The sequence below is a fragment of the Crocodylus siamensis genome, chromosome 5 (assembly GCF_052110815.1).
Source record: "Crocodylus siamensis isolate JL-2025a chromosome 5, ASM5211081v1, whole genome shotgun sequence".
NCBI classification, from domain to species: Eukaryota; Metazoa; Chordata; order Crocodylia; family Crocodylidae; genus Crocodylus; species Crocodylus siamensis.
This window is the reverse complement of record NC_143399.1, coordinates 33,085,561-33,109,815: the sequence shown is the minus strand read 5'-3', so window position 1 is coordinate 33,109,815 and position 24,255 is coordinate 33,085,561. Positions and strand designations below refer to the sequence as shown.

Sequence of the window (24,255 nt, the reverse complement as noted above, 5' to 3'; positions counted from 1 at the left end):
CAAACAGGAAGTGCAGAAGTAACTGTAGTGACATACCGTGTGAAAGAGAAAATTATGGTTAGTTTATAACAAGTAAATGTTTATGGCTTTATACCATAATGAGAGCAGATGGATGTTTTCAGAAGGTGCCCCCCTCTTTCAATAACAATAGTCTCTTTCTGATTCAGAGTATAAGGATCAATAGTTAATTCAGTTCGTTGTTGAGCTTGGAAAACTGATGCTTGGGAAGCAAGCCATTCAAGGAATGGTTGACAAGACTATGTATATTTAGCTTGGAGAAAAGGAGATTAAATTGGTGGGGGAGGACCATGATAGCAATTTTCAATTATTTAAAAGGCTGCCATGACAAAGAGGGAGAAGTTAAGTTTTTCCTTGTTATAGAGGGGAGGACACAGGGCAGCAGGTTTAAAAGGCAACAAAGCCAATTTACCAGTAGATTAAATCTCAAGGGAAAAAATCTTGCATAGTGTCAGAACAGTAAGGACAGTTGGAAGGAGCTGCCCTGAAAAGTTGTGGAATTTCATTCACTGGACGTTTTCCAAAAGAGACTGAAGCAGCATTTGTTTTGGGGTGGGCTAGAAAGCGCATGTGGTACATCTGTGCAGGGGGTTGGACTAGATGACGCTTGAGGTTCCTTCTAACCCTGTCATTCTGCTATTGGCCGCTGTCTGTAGAAATGGGAAGAGGCAGAGCTCCTGGCTCCTGACAAATTAATCCCAGTTGAGGTGACTTTCAAGTCAGTGAAGATTTTTGGGGGAGAAATTTCTTTGTTTTGTAATTCAGAATCTTAAGAATTCAGATGCAACCACAATGATAAATATTGAAGGAAAGCAGGATGAATTAATAAATAGCCATCTTGACCTCAGACCCCACAGCAGCAGTTATCCAGCTAATATGTTCTTCATAGTTGGAAGGGGAGAATCTTTTCAAGTATTTTTATCTTAACTGCCTCCAGCTGAAGCTGTGCAAAAGAGGAAAGCCATTCAAGTTATCAGGGCTGCCAAGTTTTAAAATTTCCCGTGTATAGTGCTACATATTACCAGTACTGTACTGATGTTAGGAATGTAATGCAGGCAGGCAGCCTTATATAAGAATCCACTTTTTGCAAGTTCATCCAAGATAAAGATGGCACTTGCAATAGCTTTTTATAGATGGTGTTTTAATTAATATTTCTTCAGTATGTAGTGTTCTAAATCTGTTTCACTGGCATCCTTGGGCTTTAGGTATCAAGTTTCAGCATGTTCCAGGAAGATATAGGATCTGATCATATGAGCTTACAAATCATTCCAGCCCAACCCGGCTTGTGGGTCTTTGTATTCAGTGCTACATGTGGTGGTGTTGGGGAGGCACTTCTGGGAGGACTGACTTAGCAACATACTGTGAAATTTCACATAATTCTCAGCACTTCAGTTCGCCATTGACCTGCCTCTGGGTCTGCAGAGAGGTTTCTTTTACAACTTTGCTGTCAAGGCTGATTAAAAACATTTGATTTTTTTTAAAGGACCTTTTGCCCCTCCCAATCTATTTGCATGTCTTGAGGTTCTTTGAGGGGAAAGCTCACTACCCTGAGCTTTCTTGCTGCTTTTACTTGGAGTATAAGATTTCATTCCAAGGTGGCCTTTGTCTCAAATGTGGGTGTGCCACCTCTCACTCTGCAGTGGATGCCCTAAAGCTGTTCCATAGAAATGTTTCTAACGTAGTCGTTATTTCTAGGGGTGCACCAATAAAGATTTTTTTGGCTGATACCAGCACTGTCAGCAGTGGGGGAAGGAAGGGGTGGGAAGCACAGGCCACGGGTCAGCAACCACCCGCAGGTGCTGCTGGCAGTGGCAGTGGCGGCTAGGGGTGATTATGGACTGCCCGCAGACGCCACTGGCACTGCCGGCGGCAGGGTAGCAAGCAACAACTGCCTGCAGGCACTGCTAACAGTGTCGGCGGTGCCTTTTATAGAGGGTGCGTGTAAATACTCCTGGCCAGGTAACATAAGCTGAATGCCAACAGTGTGCCCACGTGCATTAGTAGAAGTATTGCCAGCAGTTCAAGGGAAGTGATTCTTCCCCTCTATTTGGCACTGGTGAAACCACATCTGGAGTACTGTGTCCAGTTTTGAGCCCCGCACTGCAGAAAGGATGTGGACAAATTGGAGAGAGAGTCCAGTAGAGGGCAAAAAAATGGTGAGGGGGCTGAGGGACATGACTTACGAGGAGAGGCTGAGGGAACTGGGCTTATTTAGTCTGAAGAAGAAAAGACTGAGAGGGTTTCAACAGCAGCCTTTATCTACCTGAAAGGTGGTTCCAAAGAGGATGGAGCTGAACTGTTCTCAGTGGTGACAGATGACACAACAAGAAGCAATGGGCTCAAGTTGCAGCAAGGGAAGTTTAAGTTAGATATTAGGAAAAAAAAAATCTCCCAAGCAGGGTACTAAAGTGCTGGAACAGGAACAGTGAAATCTTCAGAGAAGCTGTGAGTGTATTTTTTGGAGGTTCTTGGAGGATTTTAAGACCCAGATAAACAGAGTCTTGTCTGGGATGATCCAGTTGAGGATGATCCTACTTTGAGCAGGGGGTTGGACTAGATGACCTCCTGAGGTTCCTCCCAACCCTAATTTTCTATGATTCTTTGACATTTGGGGGGGGGGTCCTGAACTGATTCATTCATCTGTAATTGTTATGCTCCTCTTTGCTTTGAAAGTCTCTTTCAAAAGTTGAGCTTTCCTTTTTCAGAAGAAGAATCTGAAAATACTACTGCAGTCTGTTGCGGTTTGTTTAATGTCTGCTAGCTGAACTGTGCACACAACGGCAGGAAATAATTGAAATCCTATCATGAGGATGAAGGACCTAAGGGACTTGTATGACTAGAAGATGTTAGTGAATGGTTTGATGAAAATCTCATCAGTTTCAGAGTTTCCTTTATCAGGAAATATGAGACCTGCTGAAACAACTGTAACAGTCCTTAGATGTCCTTGGAGTAAATAATACTTTATCAAGGGGATATAGAGGAAGATGACAGTGAATCCCCTGAGTAACCAGAAATAAAGTTGGAGATGTTGTGTGGTAAACATCTTGGACAGCTTCCAGCATGTATCTGAAAGAGAGAATCATTTCTCACCTTAATTTCTGTGAAGTTGGGGGTGGTTTATGTTATTATTACTTGCCTATTTTTCGGGCAAACCAGGATAATTCAGTTTTCTTCTGTCTATCCTCTGCTTATTATATTGTTCCCATCTCTGAAATTCACGGAAATTCAATTTGGCATGTTGATTTCATATTAGATTTGCATTTAGCTTATCTTCTTCCAGTTTGAGCTTTTGGGGGAAGGGGGGAAGGCATGTACATAAGAATCGGTGTGCCTGCTTGTCCACTTACGTTGCTCCATTGACTAGGCTTATTTTACAACAGATTTATACTGAGGAGAACAGCAGATGATGCAGCTAGTCTACCAGTGGAGATATCTAGTTGGTAAACAAAATAGCTACAAAATAATTGGCACAGTTTATAATTCCCTAATGCGATTAATTCAGTGTGGAGAATTAGGAGGAGGGCCTGATTGTCCTTTTCTGCAGAATCCCACCTGCATAAATAATAAATAATCCTTTTCACTTGGATGTATGGATGGTAGGTTTTAGTGGAAACTTCTCAGGACAGGAACTTTTCAGATTTCATGGGTACACTATAAAGTGAAAATACAAACACCTCTCAGTTAATTTACCCTAAACAAGAAAACTTGAGTGGAATCTCTTGGACATTGGTAGTATTTTTCCAGTTTTCAGCATGCCACATAGCCACTATTTGCCTATGAAGTGTATCTTCACTTACAATCTTACACAGTATCAAAATAAGCCTGTTAAATTAATGGCAGGTATATATACACCTAGCTTTAATATCTCTTAAATGGAAATTCATCATGAATTTTAGTAAATGCTACAAGTTTAATTCAGAAAATTATAAAATAATGGTAATGCTGATATGAAAAATGGGACTTTTTTCCTGTTTTTAAAGATGTAGGATATTGTTTCCATTGAGTTTTGTAGGCAGAATTCCCTACTGAGGGACTTAAATGAAACTAACTAACTAAATAAATAAAAATAAGCTAACAGTGCAAGACAAGAGAGCTCTTGATACAGTATGATCCTTGTTTTTAAAAAGGAAAATTAGTATATCAAGAGACAATTAAAGGAGTGACAGATTAACAAAATATGGCTCAGTTCTGCAAGGAGATTCCATTGAGACGCTTGTGGGAGTATGAAGTCAAAGCACCTCTGTGTGGGCACAGGGATCTGCTCACACTGGTTCTCCTTGAAGTTTATGAAAGAGTTATTCCTCCTTGGAGACCCTAAGAAATGTGATCTTCATATTTCTTATTTCTGTACTAGAGAGAGTCATGTCACAATACAGGCTGAAGTAAGAAGACCATAAAAGCTGGATGTAGACAAATGACTTAACTACCCATTACTCCATCTCCCTGCAAATACAGAACTAAAGTAATACTGTTTTCCGTTTCCTTATTGTCAATTACTATTAATTGCTTGGGGCTAACTGCATGATTAATTTAGACCAGCTACATGTGCAAAGTAACTATCATGCCATAAAAAGGTCCATACAGCTATGAAGTTAGAGCTGGAAAATGTGTAATGACTTTATAGCCAGTTTCTATCCAGCTTTAATATGCATGTGAAGTGAGGAAGCTATGCCCCTGTGACTGGGAGCCATGTCAGCTGATGGTTAGGGCTCTGAGCCACAGGGGTGCACTATATGCTGCTGCTCCTGGGAGGCAGTATCCCACAGCTGTGAGTCTCATTAGCTGCAGGACTCACAGCCATGGAAGCTTGCTGTTTGCCAGTGCAGTGGGAGCCCATGATGCAATCCAGGGCTCCCCCTTCACCAGCAGTAAGGTGTGATTGGATCTGATGCTGGATCCTACAATCATGGCTCCTGCTATGCATGTATTTGTAGGAGGCATGATTGTGTGGTTTGCACATCAGATCCTATCACATCTTTTACTTAAGGACATTTATAGACATGCTCCAGGAGGTGTGTGTGGGTGGGCGGGGGGGGACACTTTTATTAGAGCAGCTTCAAGAGCCACTGTATGTAAAGCACCCCGGAGCATCATGCAGACCAGCATCCCCAAGTTGAAAAATAGTGGTGGGGGTGATTTAACTAAAGCTGGTTGAACTTTAGTTGCATGTGATATACATGACTCTGGAGTCTGCTCAGTGGAGCACAGTAATTACCATGTTCCACCAAACTCGATTAATTGAGTCTGCTCCAACACTTTATAGTTACAGTGTGTTAGAGCAGCCTCTCTGTATGTGTATAGGCACCCAAAATGTCTAACATGGCATCAAGTGGCAACAAAGTTTTTGTCTCTGTACAAGACATACAAAGAGGACAAATTCTGCTGCTCTAGGTGGGGATGTCTACGCAGGGATGTAAGTGCACAGTAAGTTCCAATGTGAATTTGTGCACTCACTCCCTTTTCAGATGCTTCTAATGCTCAGACTCTGAGTGCCTTCATGTGACATTTGAATATGGGTGTAAAATACCTCACACTTATTTTGTACTAGGAATTTCTGTGTAAGGAGTTAGCATTGAGTAACTAGCAAACTCTCACTTTACCTTGGTATGTAGATGAGCCCCAGATTACCTGAAGGGTATAAAGTTAAGCGAATACGTACGTTTTTGCAGGGCATGGGCCCTTGGGTTTTAGATTTGATAACAGAACTACATTAGCCACTGTAGTTATGAACAAACTTTATCTTTCACATCCTCTTTCTCTCACTATTCGTTGGATATAAAATTAGGCACAGTTTAGTAGTTTGAGCCAACAGAAAGCTGGTTAGGCAGTTTCATTTACAGTTAGTAGGTGTGTAGGAAGTGTTTCTGGGAATACCTTGGGAACCATGCCAGCTACTGGAGTTCCCCACTAGATACAGAATGGCAGGCAGTTACTGACATGTTGGCTTCCAATCTGACCTCTGCAGAGTGCATGGTTAATGCTGGTGGAATGGATTTTTAAAATTTAGGTAATCGTGCATGTTAACAATTTAGCTGGGTTGGATTCCCAAAATGTTTTTCTAATAAGGTTGCTGGAAGGAAATTGATGAGTACAAGATGTGTTTCATTACCAGGGATCCTGTTTCCCACAGAAAAATGGAGTAAACCATGGATTTTACCTTTTACTGGAGGCAAACACAGATTTCTCATTTTACTGGAGAAGCCTGCAGATTTTGCAGTTTTGTGACAAGCCCTCTGCAGAGTTCCAGGGGGATTGCGGGGCAGAGGGCTGTGGAGGGAGTGAGGGGCACCAGCAGGGTTGGGGAGGCTGTGGAGGGGCCTTTTATTTTAATCACAGATTTGGAGGGTTTTATCAGACAATTTGCAATTTTTTATCAGGGAAAACCAGGATCCCTGCTCATTACTTTCTCTCCAGAGCTAATGAGTAATCCAGCTGCCCACTGGAGGGAATGCTCAGTTCCTTTGTTGTGTTATGTACCTGTATCCTGACGAAACAGCTGTAGTAAATTACTCAGCTTTAAAGATACAAGTTATTTTTCAGTGTTATTCATGTGGATGAAATTTACTCCTGTGCAGAGGCTGTGTCTGTTTCTGGCATTATTATGCTTAATAACTTTAAATACTTCTAGTTCTATGTGTCGTTATGGATGCTGAGGTATTTTGCCAAATTGTTTTCCATTACAGGGCTGCCCAGATAGCAAGTGGGGAGGGGGGCACATGGGACTCCCAAAGTGTTAATTTGTGGCTGCCAGGCTCCCACCCAGCTGTTTCTCCCCCCTTTGCTGCAGCAGCAGTTGGGGGGTGCCAGGCTCCCCCTCCTTTCCACTTTGTGCTCCCACCCCAGGGATGATGCAGCGTGGGCACAGTGCTGACTGTATCCTGGGGCCCCTGCACAGTGCAGCAAGGGAACTAAGAGTGAGGCTTGAGTGCCCACACAGTCTGTGGCCTGAGGGGCCTGTGGCTTACACTAGTCCATACTATGAGGCCCTCGCTGGTGCAGCCCAGGGGGCATGTGGCTTCTGTCTGCTTAAAAGTTAGACAGCCCTCATCTTACATAGTGATAGCTTCACTGAGAAGAGACTTTGTGGGGAATGAGAGGCCAAGGAATCCCCACCCTCCACAGGCTGCAAAGCGACTTTGGAGCTGATTGAGAAGGCTGCTGCCCTTCAGCAGCAGGGGGCATTACCATGGCACTTCTGCTTCCAAGTTATGGTGGCCTCTGACATCAATGCTGTTTGTATCTTGGCATGCAGGAAGCTAGTCTTCTTGCCCTGTAGAGGCTACATGCCCTGAACAAGCCAGAGACCCTGCCTAATCCCTTCAGAAGCAGAACCGCATCCTGGCTGCAGGAGGAAGGGGAGGGTTTTCTCTTCGTTGCACAACATGATTATCTATGTTAACCTGTACTTACATGTGCAAACAACACGATAACATGGCCTAGACTCTAGAGAAACAAAACTGAGGCTCATTGTAATCTCCACATTGCTGTACAAAGTAACTCACCAAACTGTTACTGTCTAATAAGGCATCACTGTTCCATAGGAAGAGGCAAGAAGAAAATTAATCTTATAATTCATCTGAACTTTTAGCATGTTCAGATGGTCTTGGCAAGCGGAACACCCATTTCTTCTGGCATTGTTCCATCAACACTATGCTTTCTAGCAGTCTGCTTTAACTGGAGTAGTCTGGACTGCCCAGAGTACTGCTGAAAGGAGCACTCTTGCAGGTATAGGCTGTGGGGATATCTTTGAAGGAGAAAACTCTTTAGAGGGGAGTGTTCATAGAAAGTTTGTGAACAGTAGGTGCACAGCAGTGTAGTCCACTCTCTTTAAACACTTGCATGAACTGGAGCATCCGCATCAGTGCAGCTAGAAAGATCAGTCTGGAAGCTTTGGATCGTAATCAGATAACTGCAAACTATATGACCAATAAGAAAAAAACTGTGGTTGACCTGCATTCTGTGTCACTCGCTCTTTTTGTTTAGAAGTAACATCATCTGTTCACATATCTCCATGATTAATGCAGCAACACTTTGACTGACACAAATAGCCAATCCACTTTGGAAACTGAAAAGTTTCTGTGAGCGTTTCAGCACCATTAAATGCAGAGTTTGAATCACAGGACTCTGGGAGACTGTTTAATTGTCCAAAGAATTTCTCTTTATTCAGTGGTTTGAAAAATTGTACAGCAGTATTGTTTATGCTTCTCTGGAGGAGGACCAGACCTTTAGGGTGTTTATACATGTGCTGTGGGAGTGGGGGAGAGGAGGACCTTTAATAAGAGCAGCTGCAAGAGCCACTCTAATTAAAGCTTCCAGAGTGTCATGTGTGCCAGTGTCCCCATGCTGAAAAATGATGGCGGGGCACTTTAACTAAAGCTCATTGAACAAGCTTTAGTTAAAGTGCCTCTACCACCATTTTTCAGTGCAGGGATGCTGATACATGTGAAGCTGGAGTCTGCTGGAGCGCAGTAGTTACCACGCTTCAGCAATTAATCAAGTCTGCTTTGATGAACTGTAATTACAGAGCGTTGGAGCCGCCTTGCTGCACATGTGTAGGTGCCTTTAGTGAATCACCAAAGTCTCATTCCTGAGAGGGACCAAGGAATCTTTGATAGAAATGGTCCAAGAAAGGCAGATTCTTCTGGGAGCAGAGGGCTATGAGGATCAATATGCTCACTACTCAATACAAGTGGATTCCTCAGTAGATCCCATATGTATTATGGGGTTCTAGGATTCCCATGTGCGTCATGGAGGTGTACAGAAATTTTGCTTGTTTTCAGTAAAGGAGGAGGAGAATCACCAGAAAACATTGAATTCAATTAGTCTGAATTTCCTCTTGTAATGACGGTTTTTTAAGGAGGGAAAGAACTTTAACAAGATACACATTTCACATGCAGCAGAGCTACCGAATCAGTACCCCCATCCAGTTGGTATAAGTCCTGCTATGTTCAGAATATTCTTACTAGGGATGGGGCAACCCGATTGTACTGTGCTTGCCACACATTGGATTCTTATGGAGAAGATGCAGTGGCCAAGTGACTCAGCAGTTGCATTATATTGGTGCACAGATGGGATATTTATGATGCACTCTATGCAAAGTGTAATCATTACACACCTTTCCTCTGACACAGCCTTTGCAAATATTGCTTAGAGATCAAAGCCAAGCCAGCTGGCTAAATGTAGAGCCCAGTTTCCAATGGCTGGTGCAGTGGATGACACATGAGATGAAAACTTGACTGAGATATAATGCTTATCACTAAGCTTGGCACTGTTGACCTTTTCTTTTATATCTTTATTGTAGTTCTCTAGGGAGAGGCAGATTACAGACAGCACCCCGGAAAAGCTGAAGAAAGAGCTAGAAGAAGAACTGCAGTTAAGCAGTGAAGACTTGCGAAGCCATGCCTGGTACCACGGGCGCATTCCTCGGCAGGTACGTTCTCCCTGGGGATTCCCTCATAGACAGGCCTGTTGGTTTTCATGTACAGACAGACAGACTAACATGGGAATATTACATATAGAGTCTCTGTGAGATCATTAGTTCAAGAGAAACTGAATGCCTTTCAGTGCGTGAACTAAGCAATGTCTGATACAGTATTTACTTATCATGCCTTGGTATGAAACAGGAGTGAGGAAAGCAATAGTCCGGTCACAGAGCTGTTAATTCATATACCTTCACAAACAAACAAGTTACAAGTACACCTCTGTGATGTGGACAAAGGCAGTATTCTGTCCCCTGTGTTCTGATAGCAACTTTGTTTTGGCTCAGTGTGATTAAGCAACATGGAAAAATGTTCCTTTTGAACTTTTCCCAAGTTAGAAATTAAACAGGGTAGTTTTATTTTAGGCCCTATCAAAATAGAATAGTTGTTGGTTTATAAAGCAGTCATTATTTTGGCTCTTCCACACAAAAACATCATGATTTCCCCCTGCTGGCTCACAATGGGAATGCATCTAGCAGATACAGTTGGAATTGTGATGCTTCCTGCTGGTAGCAGCATGAGTGGTGAAAGGCAGGTGGAGTAGCCAGTTTTGTGGTTTAAGATGAATTAATCCTTTCCAAATGGAAATGCCCAGCTCAGTTCATAAAGAAACAGGGCCATTTGACCTCCCAAATAGATACTGAATTTTTAAAAAATGGACCCAAACCTATTTTATAAAGCAGCTGATTGTATCACTTTAAATAACTTGTGATAACTAAATGGCAAATTCTGGCCACTTGCAGTAATAACCTCCAAGCTGGTGCATGTATATGATGGAAAAGCTATGTTATTTCCTGCCGCCGGTGTTCTGGGTGATGTCATTCCCCTTCGCAGATCCGTTTCCTTTGACAAGCTGAAAGGTGGATGCCTACAAACATTATGGATGCTCTGTTAGGCCCATAAACCCTGTCCTAGAATTTCCTTGCAGAGACCTGCTGTGAAGGATTATGTAATGGCCCCTGAAATTTTGACGGAGACAGAACTGGGGAGGGCAACTTTTTGCCCCACTTTCTGCCCCCCAAATAACTGACTTCTTTGCAGCGAGAGTAAGCACAGGCATGAGGGAGCAGTGAGAAGGAAATGGGCTGCTTGGCCAAGTTGGACCTTGGTGCAGCTGCCTGGTCAGGTTGGACCTTCCTAGGCTGGAGTCAGTCTCTTCCTGCGTAGGATTTGACCCACAGGTTGCCAACCCCTTGCATAAAGGGATCTTGTTGATGAGATTGCTGGTCAAGGGTGATTTTGAGTATGTTCTTTTTCTTTTCTTTCTCTAAGGTGGCAGAAAGTCTAGTTCAGAGAGATGGTGACTTCTTGATTCGGGACTCTCTCTCCAGTCCTGGCAACTTTGTTCTTACCTGTCAGTGGAAAAACATTTCTCAGCATTTCAAAATCAACAGGACAGTCGTGAGACTCAGTGAAGCCTACTGCCGTGTTCAATATCAGTTTGAACTTGAAAGTTTTGACAGCATCCCTGGGTTAGTTAGGTATCACGTGGGGAACCGCAAACCAATATCAAAGCAGAGTGGAGCAATTATTTTTCAGCCTATTAACCGGACTGTGCCACTGAGGTGTCTAGAGGAGCGGTATGGAGTATCTCCGGTCCGACAAAGAGAATACAGCATCTCAGAAGGAAAATCAGAGACCGCAAAAAGACTGAGCCTCAATGTGTGCGGTGTCCAATCCCGGGAGCATAGCTTAACCAGAGGAAACCTTTTAAGGTACTTTTTGTTTCCTTCTACCACTACCCTATAAGGGAAATCAAGGGAGGGGCTGTCTTGCTTCCACAGATGTCAGTGGGAGTTTTGTACTCAATATTAGTGGAGAAGGGACCAGGGCACAACACAGTTTCATAGTAAATCATTTTTAAAGGCCTAATCCCAATACACTGAAGTATCAAAGAGATTCCTGTTAATTCCAATGGGATTTGGACCAGGCCTTACACAAGCAGTAACTAATGCGTTTTAGTGTAGCTGTCTGCATTTGTACATTGCATTTGTACACTGCACTCAAATTTTCTGACATTAATTAAGTTGAGCCTTAATTAATATGCTGATGTGTTGATGAATATGAGTGAATTATTCAGATTTTGAAAATCTTTTTGGAAAAATATGATTCAGGTATGATTCAGTCCCCCATTGGGCTCTGCAGTTCTGATTCTCTTCTCTCTCATACTGATGTAAGTCAGAAAGAACTCCTGAGAAGTCAGTGATCTCAGAATCAGACCTTGCTAGCACAGGGCAGTGTTGGAACAAAAAACGAAAATAGTAAAATACATTGAAGGAGCAAAGTAAAACTTTGCTGTAGCTCCCAAGCCAAGCTCTTTTCCTTATTCAACTGCTGTGATGGAAATGCCAGCCATGAGACAAAGTGAGATGGAATAAGCAGAGGTTCAGTAACACAGCTGACTCTGGATTCCTCCTTACCATCCTGTCCCAGCATTGCGTGGAAAAGTCAAAACACTCAAATAAAAAAAAACATAATAAGTATAATTAAGAAATTGCAAATCATTCCTCACAATGCAGTTTGTAGATGCTTTTAATTCTGTTGTGAAAACTTCACGTGAACTGAGTAAACCATTTACACAGAGCCTTTAAATAACTTTATTTTTCACATGATTTCCCTGGGAGTATCAGGGAATATTTTCTTTGTGTATATATGTAGGAAAATATAAAATGAAAGCATGCATATTCACTGCCTAGTGATTGAACTATAAGAGAAATGGAAGAGCAGAGTAGTGAGACCTTTCTTGCTAGAGAATGGGCCCTCAGTCTGAGAGTTGAGACTTCCTAATAGAGACTATGCTTATGATCGACTACGGTCTTTCAGTATGCAGGAGATGGATCAGAGCCTTGGTGAGGTAAAGAATGGGCCTTGCCCCTGTGTATAGCTACCAGAAAAAATTCTGTGCCGAGAAATTTCTCTCAACACTGAACACTGTAGGCAAGAGCCTCACCCGTGCAAAAACCCCTTTGTGCTACTGCAACATAAAGAAGACTTTAAGCTTTTAAGCTGCCCTTAAAGGGAAAAGAAAGATTGTTCCCCTTCCCCTCCCCCCAGTTTTTGGCCCTGTTGCAAATGGTAAGAATTGTGCTACACTTTAACATATGGCTGTGTTGGGGTTTTTTTTCCCATCCTAGAAACAAAGAAAAAAGTGGTAGCCAGCCAGCGAGTTTGGACCATGTCCAGGAGAAAAGATTCCCACTGAAGGCTCACCAGTCAGAAAGCTACCTGCCAATTGGTATGTTTGTAGTGAAGTTTCTAATAACTACGCAGAAGATGCATGTTTTCAGGTTGTCGGTTCCTTTGCCAGATGCTATAGATTAAAGTTCCAGAAGGTGAAAATTCAGTCTCCTGTGGGAGAGGGCTGAGTGTAGGAGTCCTGTAATCCAGTTTTTATTCGGTAGCTCTTTGGTGGTTCATATAAATTGTTGATAGTTTAATTTAATCTGCTATTACAACTACTAGAACCAGGCTGTATTTACAAGGTCATCTGTCAGCATGGTGGCTTGGCACTAGTGAATAAGTTTCCATATCCCAAAAAGGACTATCGTGCTTGGCACTAATTGGCACCTCCTTGACAGTATCTTCTTACCCTTCCAGGTCTTGCAAGAGTGTCATCAGTTTCACTGACACTGCTCTGGCCCTGGCTTACTGAGTGGCAGGAGTGGAGCTGATGAGATCTTAGCAGGCTTCATACTGTTGCCCAAGTAAACTATACTCATCTTCAACTAATGCATCGGTACTCCTTTGCCCTCTTCTGTATTCTCCCAACTATTAGGAGAGAGGAAGTTTGATGACCAAAAGCTCTGCTGTTTATCTCCCTTTCTTACTGGTCTCTCTTCCTATATCACAACCCTATTGCTACTGCTGTAGGTGTCCCCACCCCCCACAACTATATTCCCTTTCCCCATAGCTTTACTGAGCAACAGCAGTGTTACATGAATGAGAATGTGATCAGTTCCACTTCTCTGCCCTCACTGAGAAAAGACATGTGGACACTTCCCCAGATGCCAGTTGCTTTCCTTTTCTTTCCCAAGCAGCACACCAAGGGAACTGTCCCCAAAAGCACAAATACTGATATGGTTTCCAAGACGGTCAGTCTTGAACTTTTCTTGAGCAGTAAATCCATGGGAGGAAAAATATAAAATCCACTGCTTCCCTTGTAAATAGATTTATTAAGACAGGAGCTCTCCAGCACCTCCATAGGGAACCACATCATAACAGAAATTGTCATGAGCATCTCTCTGTCCATTCTACCCATAAATATGATTGCACAAACTGCCTTCCCTTCCATTCATAATTGAGCTGATTACCATCCTAGTTAGAGGAAATAATTTACAGTAGCAGTAGCCTGAAATGTAAAATTAGGTAGGTAGTTCATGTGGCTTTGTAAAGTGGTGATGATGATAGTGACAAAAGCATAAAAGCTCTGTCAGGAGCAAGGCCACATTGTTGTAGGTGCCAGAAATATTACTGGAGTCAATTCCTGCTCTAGAGATCTTACAGTCTAGCTGGCTCTAATGCAGTATAGCAGCTGGAAATAAGAATTAAAGCCAGTGTGATGTGCCCAGTTAGCTCTCTGCAGATGACAAGTGTTCTGTGGATCACCCTTTGGGAACCTCTGACTTCAGTCCAATCCTGCATTGAGTCCTCTGTTTGAAATCGGTGGGCGGTTTGTGTATGAACTACAGGATGAGTTTATAGGAAATTTTACAGTACAGGCACATGCTTCTCCAGCTATCTTTTGGATATACAAGATTAACATCCCTGACGTTATTTTTCTTTATACCTTGCTATGTGTCCAAAATCCACTTTGAGGAACTTGTTCTTTCATCTCTAACTTGTCTTCCTAGAAATGATGCACACGGTCTTTGTGTGGTGCAGCTAGAAGTTTCCCTTTTTTATATAGCAGATCAGATTACAAACAAACTCCTATTCCAAGCCATGGAGATTGTCCAGCTCTGACTGTATGCTCCATGTATGCTGTGGGGAGCTGGGTTATTGTCAGAGTTACCACAGACTGAGATTATAGTGCAGCTGTTCTGTGTGTTTGGGATTTTGGGAGGATCTGCAAATAAGTAGAATTTGCTGCCTAGCACATCCCTAAAAATACATGTTGGTGGCACAGAATGAAGAACTGACATGATCTGAAACATGTTGCCCAGTAAGTAACAGCAAAGCAGATCTACCTCAGGAATTGTATGCATTTTGCCTTGGATTGCTTTATTGTCATTAAAAGTGCTGGATTTTCTGTTTCTGTTGTTTGTCTGCAGGTTCAAGGCATCCATCTCAGGTACCTGAAACAGGTACAGGTTCATGTCCAAATTCCCCTATTTCCCCATTCAGAACAGGCAGTGAGCCTACTCTGAGCCCCACAGTTGTCCAGAGAGTTGCCTCAGACTCTCAAGCAGGAGAAGCACTTAGAGGCTCAGACAGTCAGCTCTGTCCCAAGCCTCCACCTAAACCCAGCAAAGTGCCTTTGCTGAAGCCACCACAGTCTCCTTTAGCTTGGCACAGTTCAGAGGCACACTACTGTGAGCTAAACCCTGCCACTCCCATGGATTGTGGAGCAGCAAAACAGCCTTCATGTCAGAAGAGCTACGTGGAACATCTGACAGCTAAAGAGAATGGCGCCCTTTCGTTCAGGAACTCTGAGACCAGTTACCTGACCCTGGAGGAGGATGCATCACAGAGGTCTATGGATCCATTAGCAGCACAGAGTGTGACGGCTGAGGAGGGCAGCATGTATGTAGCACCTGTTCTTGAGACTGTCTCTAGTTTTAAACCAAATGATTTTGAATCCAAGCTCCTTCCTCTGGAAAACAAGCCACTTGAAACATCAATGTTAAAGAGAGTCAAGGAGCTATTCACCAACAATGATCCAAAGATTATTGCACAGCACATACTTAGAATGGACTGCAAGGTAATTTTTTTTCTTATTAAAAACCAAATAATTGTAAAGGGAAAAGCATTTTTCTGCATCTCTCTGGGCAGTTTTTCAGCTTGGGTTTTTTGGGTTTTTTTAAGGGATTTGGAAGAATTAAAGGGAAATCTGAAAATATTAATTTGTTGTTAAGGACTTACTAAGAGGTAGCCTAGAATACATTATCCCCTTTGATGGGGGCTGGCAACCTGCAGCTTGTGAGCCATATCCAGTCCTTCCTGCTGCTTTGTTGTGTCTGTGCTTACTCTCACAGAGGGTCCAAGTATCTGTAGTGAGAGCAAGCACAGGTGGCTTGAGCTGCGGGGGGAGGGATTTATATCCCTCAGTCAAGGGATGAATCACAAGCTGTGGCCTATGGGTGCAAAAAAATGCCAACCCCTGGTTTAGAATGATTTAAAGTTTATCTCTAAACCAAAAATCATAGCTGGCCTGGTTTTGAAGCCCAAGTTTTCCACTGTTTCAGACATTTGATCACACATCATTTGTTGTCCATTCACAACTCAGTATTTCTTCTGTAAGTAAAATTAAGGTTGGCAGAAAGAGTATTTGGGCTGAAAGAATGAATGTCATGATGGTAAGAAAGAGAACCAGTCATGACTGTTGCTTCCAGGAACAATTGTTGTTTGGCCATTTCCTGGAAGGCACGCAGATCCCATAATGGTGCGCATGGCGTAGAGCAGAGCAGAATGTAGGGTGACTTGTTCTTCGAATCCTTGTTTGAATCTTCATCCTCTGTTTGGACCTTAACGGAGAGGTATTGGAAAGCAGCTGCCAAGACTTCTGAGCCAGCTCCCTTCCAACATGCCTTTTGTACCCGCTAGTGTACTGCGAAATTAGCATCAGAAGCATGGAGTATTTTTATAGTGCTGGCTTCATTCTACTGGCAAATCACTGGGAGCAGCTATTCCAGACTCAGCAGTGTGGAAAAGGAAGAGAAGAAAGTAAGCCAAGGACAAAGCAGCTCTTTTTCTAGTAATAGTTCAAAACAAAAGGGACATGAAAACCTAAATGGATGCTTAGCTGCTTGATAAGAATAGATGTGGGTCCTGTCCATGTTATGAAACAGCACTGGGCGAAGAGAGGGAGACAGAGAACGTGGCCATCTAGCACTCCTTTATTATGGATCTGGCCCATTACAATTCATGTTCTCATTCCATCATCTGCTATTCAAATGGCACTCTGCACATGGTTTCAAATGGTGTTTTTTTCTTCTGCCATCAGCTCAATTACTCTCATTTAAATGCTCATCCTGCAGCTCTTACACAGTCATTGGAACAGAATGTATATTCAGTGATCATACTAGTCAGCCTCTCACTCTGTTGTGGAAGGAATGAAAAGCCTTCCCAGCCCCACGCCTCACTATTAGGAATGTTTTGCTCTGAAAGCATAATCAGGAGGGAAATTAATTTTAAAAAGCTATTGAAAGTCAGAGGAGGGATCATGCATCATAGTGATTTCATAACAGCACATTTGCACATTCACATTGTGACTCGGTGGATAAACTCAGCAGATCAGTTGATCTAGGTCATTTAGGGACTTTATTAGTGAGATAAGGTCTGGTTTCCAATACCATTAAAGAGGCACGCACCACCTGAGCAGCATCCACAGAGCAGTGATGGCTCCTCCGGAGAAAGTAATGGGTGACTAGCATTTTGTCATCATAATTCAAAATAAACTGTTCTCTTCAGTGACTGCAATTAAACTTGCCTGCCAAAGATCCACAAGATCTGTCTCATCTGCTAGTCACAGAGCATGAGGTTTAGGAGAGCAGAGGTCAGCTCTAAGGAAATATTTTGTTGCCCAGGGACATGACAAGGACTTACTTAGCCTGTGACTTTAAATAAAAACATGTTTCCAGTGCCCTTTCTCTGGGACTTATGTAGGGAGCCAGGTTGACAAATGGTGAGTTTTAGCACAGTGGGCCACAAAAATGCTAAGGTAGAGTGGCAGTGATGTAGAGGCTACTGAGTAATGACAGATTAACCTGTATATTACACCAAAAGGAGAGAGACTGAGTGTGGCTGCCCCCCAACAGCAGGCTGCTGCTGGTACTGCTGCTGTGCTCGCTACCATTGCCCAGTCCCAGTGGACTTGGTGAACCAGGCTGAGCACCTGTCGGCAGGGTTTTCTTCTGCAGTGGTAGTACTGGCTGATCTCCCCTAAGCCCATCTCACCACTCGGGTCCACCTCCCTTTCACGCTGGCAGAATGGCCTGGGAAACTTCCACTGAGGAGTTTCAATAGTGGATCCCTGTACAGAAGAAACATTTGGCTGCTTCACAGCGGGTCTAACACCAACAGCCCTTACTGGACCTGTATTACTATCAGGATCTCAGGAAAACATTACACACTCCAAAGCTGTCTTCTCCCACTGCTGCAGATTGATTTTTTAGCATTTAGAACGGAAGACAACCTCAGTACTAACCAAAATGGCTATAATCTGCCTGTCAAAGTGCGTGTTGAATTCCCTTAACCATTTCTCAGTGAATAGTACATTTTAGTTGCTGCAGTTAGCCCATCAGAATAAATGCTGCATACATACATCATGGAACATGAAACGAATCATAACTGTGGCAAGAGGTGCTTCTAGCTCATGGCTAACACTGCAAAGCTCCCAGGAGTTTCTCATTCAGGCGGTATGAACATCAGATTAATTAAAGTGCCACTTGAAACAACAGTGCCAACAACAATCCAGTAGTGAAACTAGGGGTGGGTGAGAAAGGCATTGGTGATGACTTAGGAGGGGCACCAGAATTATCCTCCAGCCCTGTGCAGTCTGTGCCCCAGCAGCAAGAGCAGCCCCACAGTATTGCTGTGGGGTGCATGGACACTGGGCTGCTCCTGCTTCAAGAGCAAGAACCAGTGCAGGCAGAGCACAGCAGCAACAACAGCTGGGGGCTGTTTTGGGTAGGATTTCTGCACCCCCACCCCTGGTCTCCCATAGGGTTTATCCAGGGTACAAAGCCTGCTTGTTACACCACTGCAGCAGTCTAGGGCTAAATTCATAAGCCCTGCAGTACTTTGCAGCATTGGACTTTCAGGCCCCTACATCCCTAATGGAATTCACAGCCCCATGTTTATGCACAGCACGTGGAGTTAAGCACCTACAGATGAAATCCATGAAATCACTGTACTGAGGGACTAGCACATCTAAACTCCTAGTTATGATAAACGGCTGTCCCTAAACTCCACACTTTCCTGGGATTTGGACATCATAATATGGGAGGAGCTTCTGTCTGCTAGAGATTTGTAGCCCTGAGCCCTCCCCTGGAGTTGGAGCTGGCAAAACCTTTCTCACCAAACATAGGTGGAGGAGAAAGTGGTGACAGTGCCCCCTCAATAGTCCCAATAGACTCAGTAGCCCAGTGCTGAGCACACATTCCCAACGTGTGAGATGCCTGCTTTTAGTTCCTGCCTCAGAGAGTTGGAATCAGCATCTCCTGCATGTCTTGACTAAGGCCCAAGTTCATCAGTGTTGAAGAAGGATCAGGTCTTCGCCCAGTCTGTTCTTGTGCGCGTGCTCTTTTAGACATAATGTGTGTACTCTGTGGTGACACCTGCCTACCACATGCCCGACAACATTCTTATGTTTCTTGTGCATGAAGGAATGAAGCATTTAGTCCTTGCATCTTGGCCAGCCCCCTTATTTATTTTTGTAGGATTGATTTGCACAGGCAAAAAGTTTTGAGGTTCTAGGTCCTTGTGTGTGCGGCTTTTAGCACCTCTCTGCTTGATTAAGGTATTTTAAATGACTCTGTGTTAGTGGTCTGGTGACACAGAAGTGGTAGTAACTGTATAAATGGCTCTGTCATAAGTCAGCTTCCCAAATCCACATGTGCAAATTTATATGCTTCGCAGGTTGCTAGGATACTGGAGGTCTCAGAAGAGATGAGAAGGATCATGGGTGTGAGCTCAGGTCTGGAACTCATTACATTGCCGTATGGACACCAGCTGCGTCTGGACCTAATTGAAAGGTAAGTGTTCCCATTACTTTGCACTTTGCTTCTACCACACTTAGATGGAGCATCATTCTTTCCCGAGTGTTGCTGTGCCTTTTTTATATCTCCGGGTAGAGCAGTCCCCCAAAACTTTCCAAAATTAATGTCTACTGAATTGAGATCCATTGAGTAATAACTTATTGGGACACTGAGTTGCAGAGGCCTAACAAACTCTTTCGGTGCGTGGGGCCAGGGGGATCTGTGCTGACTACTGGAGAGTGTATGGGGAGGTTGGGGGGAGCGGGGGGAATGTTACTGCCTGGGTCCTGCTCACGTGAGCAGCAGCTGCTATTGCTGTTGCTCATCTCTTAGCAACATGAGATTGGGCTGCTGCTGCGGAGGTGCAGGCAGTGGCATGGGCTTCCTGGGACTGCTCCCGGTGCCCTGTTTACTCCCACCCTGGGGGACAGGACTGCACAAAGTCCTGGCAAAGCCTCCCAGCTGGGGCCTCATTTCATCCCCCTCCAGATGCACAGCTGGGCATAGGGCTGCACCTACTTGGCTCTGCACCTGCTGCAGGAAAGAGTCCTGGCAGACTGGTTCCTCCTGTAAGCCAGTGCTCAGGGCTGGTGCCCCTCTGGCCCTCCCTGGTTACGCTACTGCTGAGTTCTGGCACAGCTGTGTGGGTAGAGGAGCTCTCGGGCCACACTGAGCAACACCATGGTGAGAGGGAAAGCCGGGTGTTTGAGGGCTGATCTTCAGAAATGCTCAACACCCTCAACTCTCATGAGGGACTGCAGGGGTTCTGATCCTCTTTGGACACAGATGGGTGAAGGGTTGTTAGAGGGGAGAGTTATCCAAGAGGCCTTTCAAGAACTTGGCAAGAGGCCTCAAAGGAACTTCATCCACATCATCTTCCTACTGCCTCCACCCTTGATTCCTAGCCTTGTGTCTGCACAGACTTCAGCAGTTTGCTGAATTTTGGACTAAAAGGGATGATTTTAGGAATTCACCAAGGCAGTGTGGGGGTGGGGGGAGAGGAGGTGGAATGAGACTGAGGCAGTTCATCCATGTGGCATCCTGTCTTTCGTAACAAAAAAGGGCAGTGACACGGAGAGAGGACCAAACGTAGCTACAGACCTGCCACAAAGGGAACTTTGCACTATAAACATACAGAAAAAGCAGTGGATCACTTTGTAATACAGAGGGTAAGTTAGCAAGACTACTGAGGCTGAAGCAAGAAGCCCTGGAAAACAGAGAGCACAATCCTGCATTCACAGGCAGATACAGAAGGTTTCTGCAGCGTCAGATTTGGTTTCATTACCCAATGTGCCACAAGCCAAAATCTGAGGTCCACTATCAGAAATAAACAAGTGACTTGGATATGGAGAGAGAGAGGGAGACTCAAGAGAAGCTCTGCAGTCTGACCACAACACAAATTTCTCTCTGGAGCCAGGTCCTGCTTGCCTCTGAAGAGGTGTTTGGGCTCCACTGAGATTGTAACTTAAAGCATTTAGGACAACTCGTATGGCTCCCGGGTCACACTCCACCTGTTGAATGGAACATTTTGTGTGCAGCAAAATCACCACATGCTGGGGTGAGAGAGACCTTAAATTGTGTTGTAAACACTCAGATTGCAGAGAGTGAAAAGGTTCGTAATATTTGGCTGTGATGACACCTTTGTTTGCCATCCTTTTTAATGGGCAAACGAGGGTTTCCCAGATAATGCTGAGATCACTGATGGTTTTGTTTTTGCAGTAGAGAGGTAGCCATGTTAGGTACTTGCCAAGAGACTGTCTGCCTAACTGCCCTGGCTGACTGCTTCCCTAACTGCAGAGGGAAGAACATCCTTTTACAGTTGGCCCTACTGGTGCAGCAAACCCCATGCCTACTATCCAGTGAGACGCTCAGGGGACCCAAAATGCAGCACTGCAAAAGTTTAGGCTTTGCAGTGTGAGTAGACTCGTTATCTTGTAGCCTCAAAAGTGCAGCCTGTTAATATGATATAAGAAGGCAGCTGTCCCTGAGAGCCATGGAAGAGCAGCTTTGTCTGTAATAGTCGCACAGACTTCCTTTGGGCCAGCAAGGTCTTTTAATTTTGCCTTTGATTTGATTTTCTCTGCTACTCTTTGATTGTTAACCTAGCATTATTATGAGTCATCAATAAGTCACTGTATCTGTGACTGGCTTGCTTTCTTCCAGGCATAACACCATGGCCATAGGAATAGCTGTGGATATTTTGGGCTGCACAGGAAACTTAGAAGAGAGAGCTGCAACGCTGAACAGGATCATCCAAGTAGCCGTGGAGCTGAAGGATGTTCTGGGGGATTTGTATGCATTCTCTGCTATTATGAAAGCGCTGGAAATGCCACAGGTAAAGAAAACGTTCCTTTGCTGTTTGGTGATTCCTGCTTAGCTCAGCTATTTCAGGTCCTCACACAAGTGCTTTGAGACAACACGGGTAGGCACTGACAAGCACATTCCCACGCAGCCAGACAGAAAGAAGAGCCAAGACTCAAGTCATTATGAGCTCAACAGCACTTTGAATCACAACAAAACACTAATATGTTCTGATGCCAGAACAAGCTGAAAACTTGCTTTCTAGAACAAGGCCCCATTCTAAAGCAGTGCCTGTGTGATGGTGCAGAAGAAACAGTTTGATACTATTTAGAAGACAAGTGAATAATGAGATAAACAATTGTTTTTGCAGTTACAGATGGTCTGCCTCTTCTGAATAGATCTTCCTCTGCGATCCTTCAGTGGTTGTTTGAAATGATCACTTTGATAACAAGGGACCGGACTGTTGAGCAACTAGCTCTATCAGGGAACAGTCTGTAAAGTCCTAAAGAAATTGAAGTATTTTGAATACAGCTAAGAATATTTATCTGAACAAAGTTATACAATCATGTGGGCCAGCTGGGGGAGAGTTTTTGTATATGATCCTTGAATAAGAGCTTTGGAGCAAGAAAAAACTTATAAGTGGTCTCCCTAACAGGAAGTTGCATTCCTTTGTGTATAAATGGGCATTGTACAGTAATTACTTACTTGTCAATCCAGTTCTCCAAGAACAATAAAAAATGCATCCCCCTCACCCCCTCTGCTTGTCAAACTCATCTGGGGATCCAGTTTAAATCACTCATGAGGGAACCATCTTTTTGCCCTCTTGCCAAAATGCTCAGTTTAAAGTGTACTACCAGCTAAGGAGAGTGGATGGTTTTCTCAGTGTGGTGCCAGGAATGCTGCTTTTGTTTTCTGAGTAGGAGAAATCCTTCACCTGTGTTTGGTCCAATGGTGATTTGAACATTGTCCTAGAAGACCATGAAGGGAACAGAACAGTATGTTTTGCTTCTGCCAAAAGAACATGCAGTCATCTTGCTTAAATACCAGAACATCTTATTCCATGGCATCAAGGAATTAATGACTGCCAGGGTCTGAAAAATAAACTTTTCATAGGCTCCAACAACACAGGATTTCCTATTGTGATACTTTACAGTGAAATCTCTGTTGCCTGCCAGTGGCCAGAGAGTTGCTTTAAATATAAACTGTTGTGAAATCAGAATTTGACCCTTCCTTTTTTCGTCTGAGCAGATCTCCAGGTTGGAACAAACCTGGACAACACTGCGGCACCACTACACCCACATGGCCATTACTTATGAAAAGCAGCTGAAACCATTCAGCAAAGCCTTGCACGAAGGAAAAGGTGAGTGCAGTACCTGGACTGCAGCCAGGCACACATGACACTGGCCTGCCACAGTTACGTTCAGAAAAAAATCCAATTAAATCAGATGGAGAAAGATGACAGCTTTTTTATAACATTTTTTCTGAACTTTTGACTTGCTCCCTCTCTACCTTGATATAGTGATGGACGTAGAATGTAGTACAATCATTTGATTATCAACTTGCCCCTTTGGCTTGCTTATGGCTTTGCCCTGAAAGCCCCCAACTCTCATTACACAAAACATCTCTCTTGTAACAGGAGTGTCTCTTGCAAATCAAGGGAAGTGATTCTTTTGCTCTATTCAACACTGTTGAGGCCTCACGTGCAGTACTGCATCCAGTTTTGGGCCCCACACTTCAAGAAGGATGTGAACAGATTGAAGAGTCCAGCAGAGAATGACAAAAATGATTAGGGGCCTAGGGAGCATGGCTGGTAAGGAATAGCTGAAAGAATTAGGGCAATTTAGTTTGGATAAGAAAAGACTGAGGTGGGATTTGATAAGTCTTCAAATACCTGAAGAGCAGTTACAGAGAGGATGGAGATAGGCTTTTCTCTGTAGTTACATGGGACAGGACTAGGAGCAATGGACTCAAACTTCAGCATGAAATTCAAGCTGGAGAGTAAGAGGAACTTTCTAACTATGAGGCTGGTCAAACATGGGAGCAGGCTACCTGGAGATGTTGTGCAATCTCCGTCCCTAGAAATTTTCAAAAATATATTAGACAGACCCTCAGCTGGGCTGGTTTAGTCAGGGATGATCTTGCTTTGAGCAGGGGGCTGGACTAGATGAACTCATGAGATGCATTACAGTCCTACTTTCCTATGATCCTAAGTACAAAAAAACATAGGAAAGCCAGTGGGAAATGAGTGCAGAAGGGTAGCTCAGCTGTTCTTCATGTACTTAAGTGACACTGCATCATTCTGTGTGAGTGGAATGTGGCACAGAGGAAAAATAAGAGGAGTTGATTCAAGTGGCGGGCTGGACTGTATGACCTCTGGGTGTCCCTTCCAGCCCTACTTCTCTGTGATTCTATGTTATGACTTCTGCAAGCAGGGCTACAGCAAGCCAACCCACGATATGCATGCACACATGAACAACACCTCTCCTGTACTGCCAGCCTCTCCCCACTTTACCAGACCCACTCTGGTGTGCTTTGAGGGA

At 43.8% G+C, this 24,255-nt stretch overlaps 1 protein-coding gene across 4 annotated transcripts in view; it reads left to right on the top strand.

Annotated features, from left to right (window-relative positions):
* BCAR3 (BCAR3 adaptor protein, NSP family member) overlaps nucleotides 1-24,255 on the top strand; it is a 147,490-nt gene that overhangs the window by 118,687 nt on the left and 4,548 nt on the right. For all 4 annotated transcript variants that reach the window (XM_090049586.1, XM_090049585.1, XM_090049587.1 and 1 more), the window contains 7 exons: nucleotides 9,320-9,448; nucleotides 10,770-11,212; nucleotides 12,632-12,732; nucleotides 14,768-15,417; nucleotides 19,296-19,411; nucleotides 21,578-21,749; nucleotides 22,964-23,075. In XM_090049586.1, coding sequence (XP_089905712.1) covers nucleotides 9,320-9,448; nucleotides 10,770-11,212; nucleotides 12,632-12,732; nucleotides 14,768-15,417; nucleotides 19,296-19,411; nucleotides 21,578-21,749; nucleotides 22,964-23,075 — 1,723 coding nt within the window. The remainder of the gene's footprint in view (nucleotides 1-9,319; nucleotides 9,449-10,769; nucleotides 11,213-12,631; nucleotides 12,733-14,767; nucleotides 15,418-19,295; nucleotides 19,412-21,577; nucleotides 21,750-22,963; nucleotides 23,076-24,255) is intronic.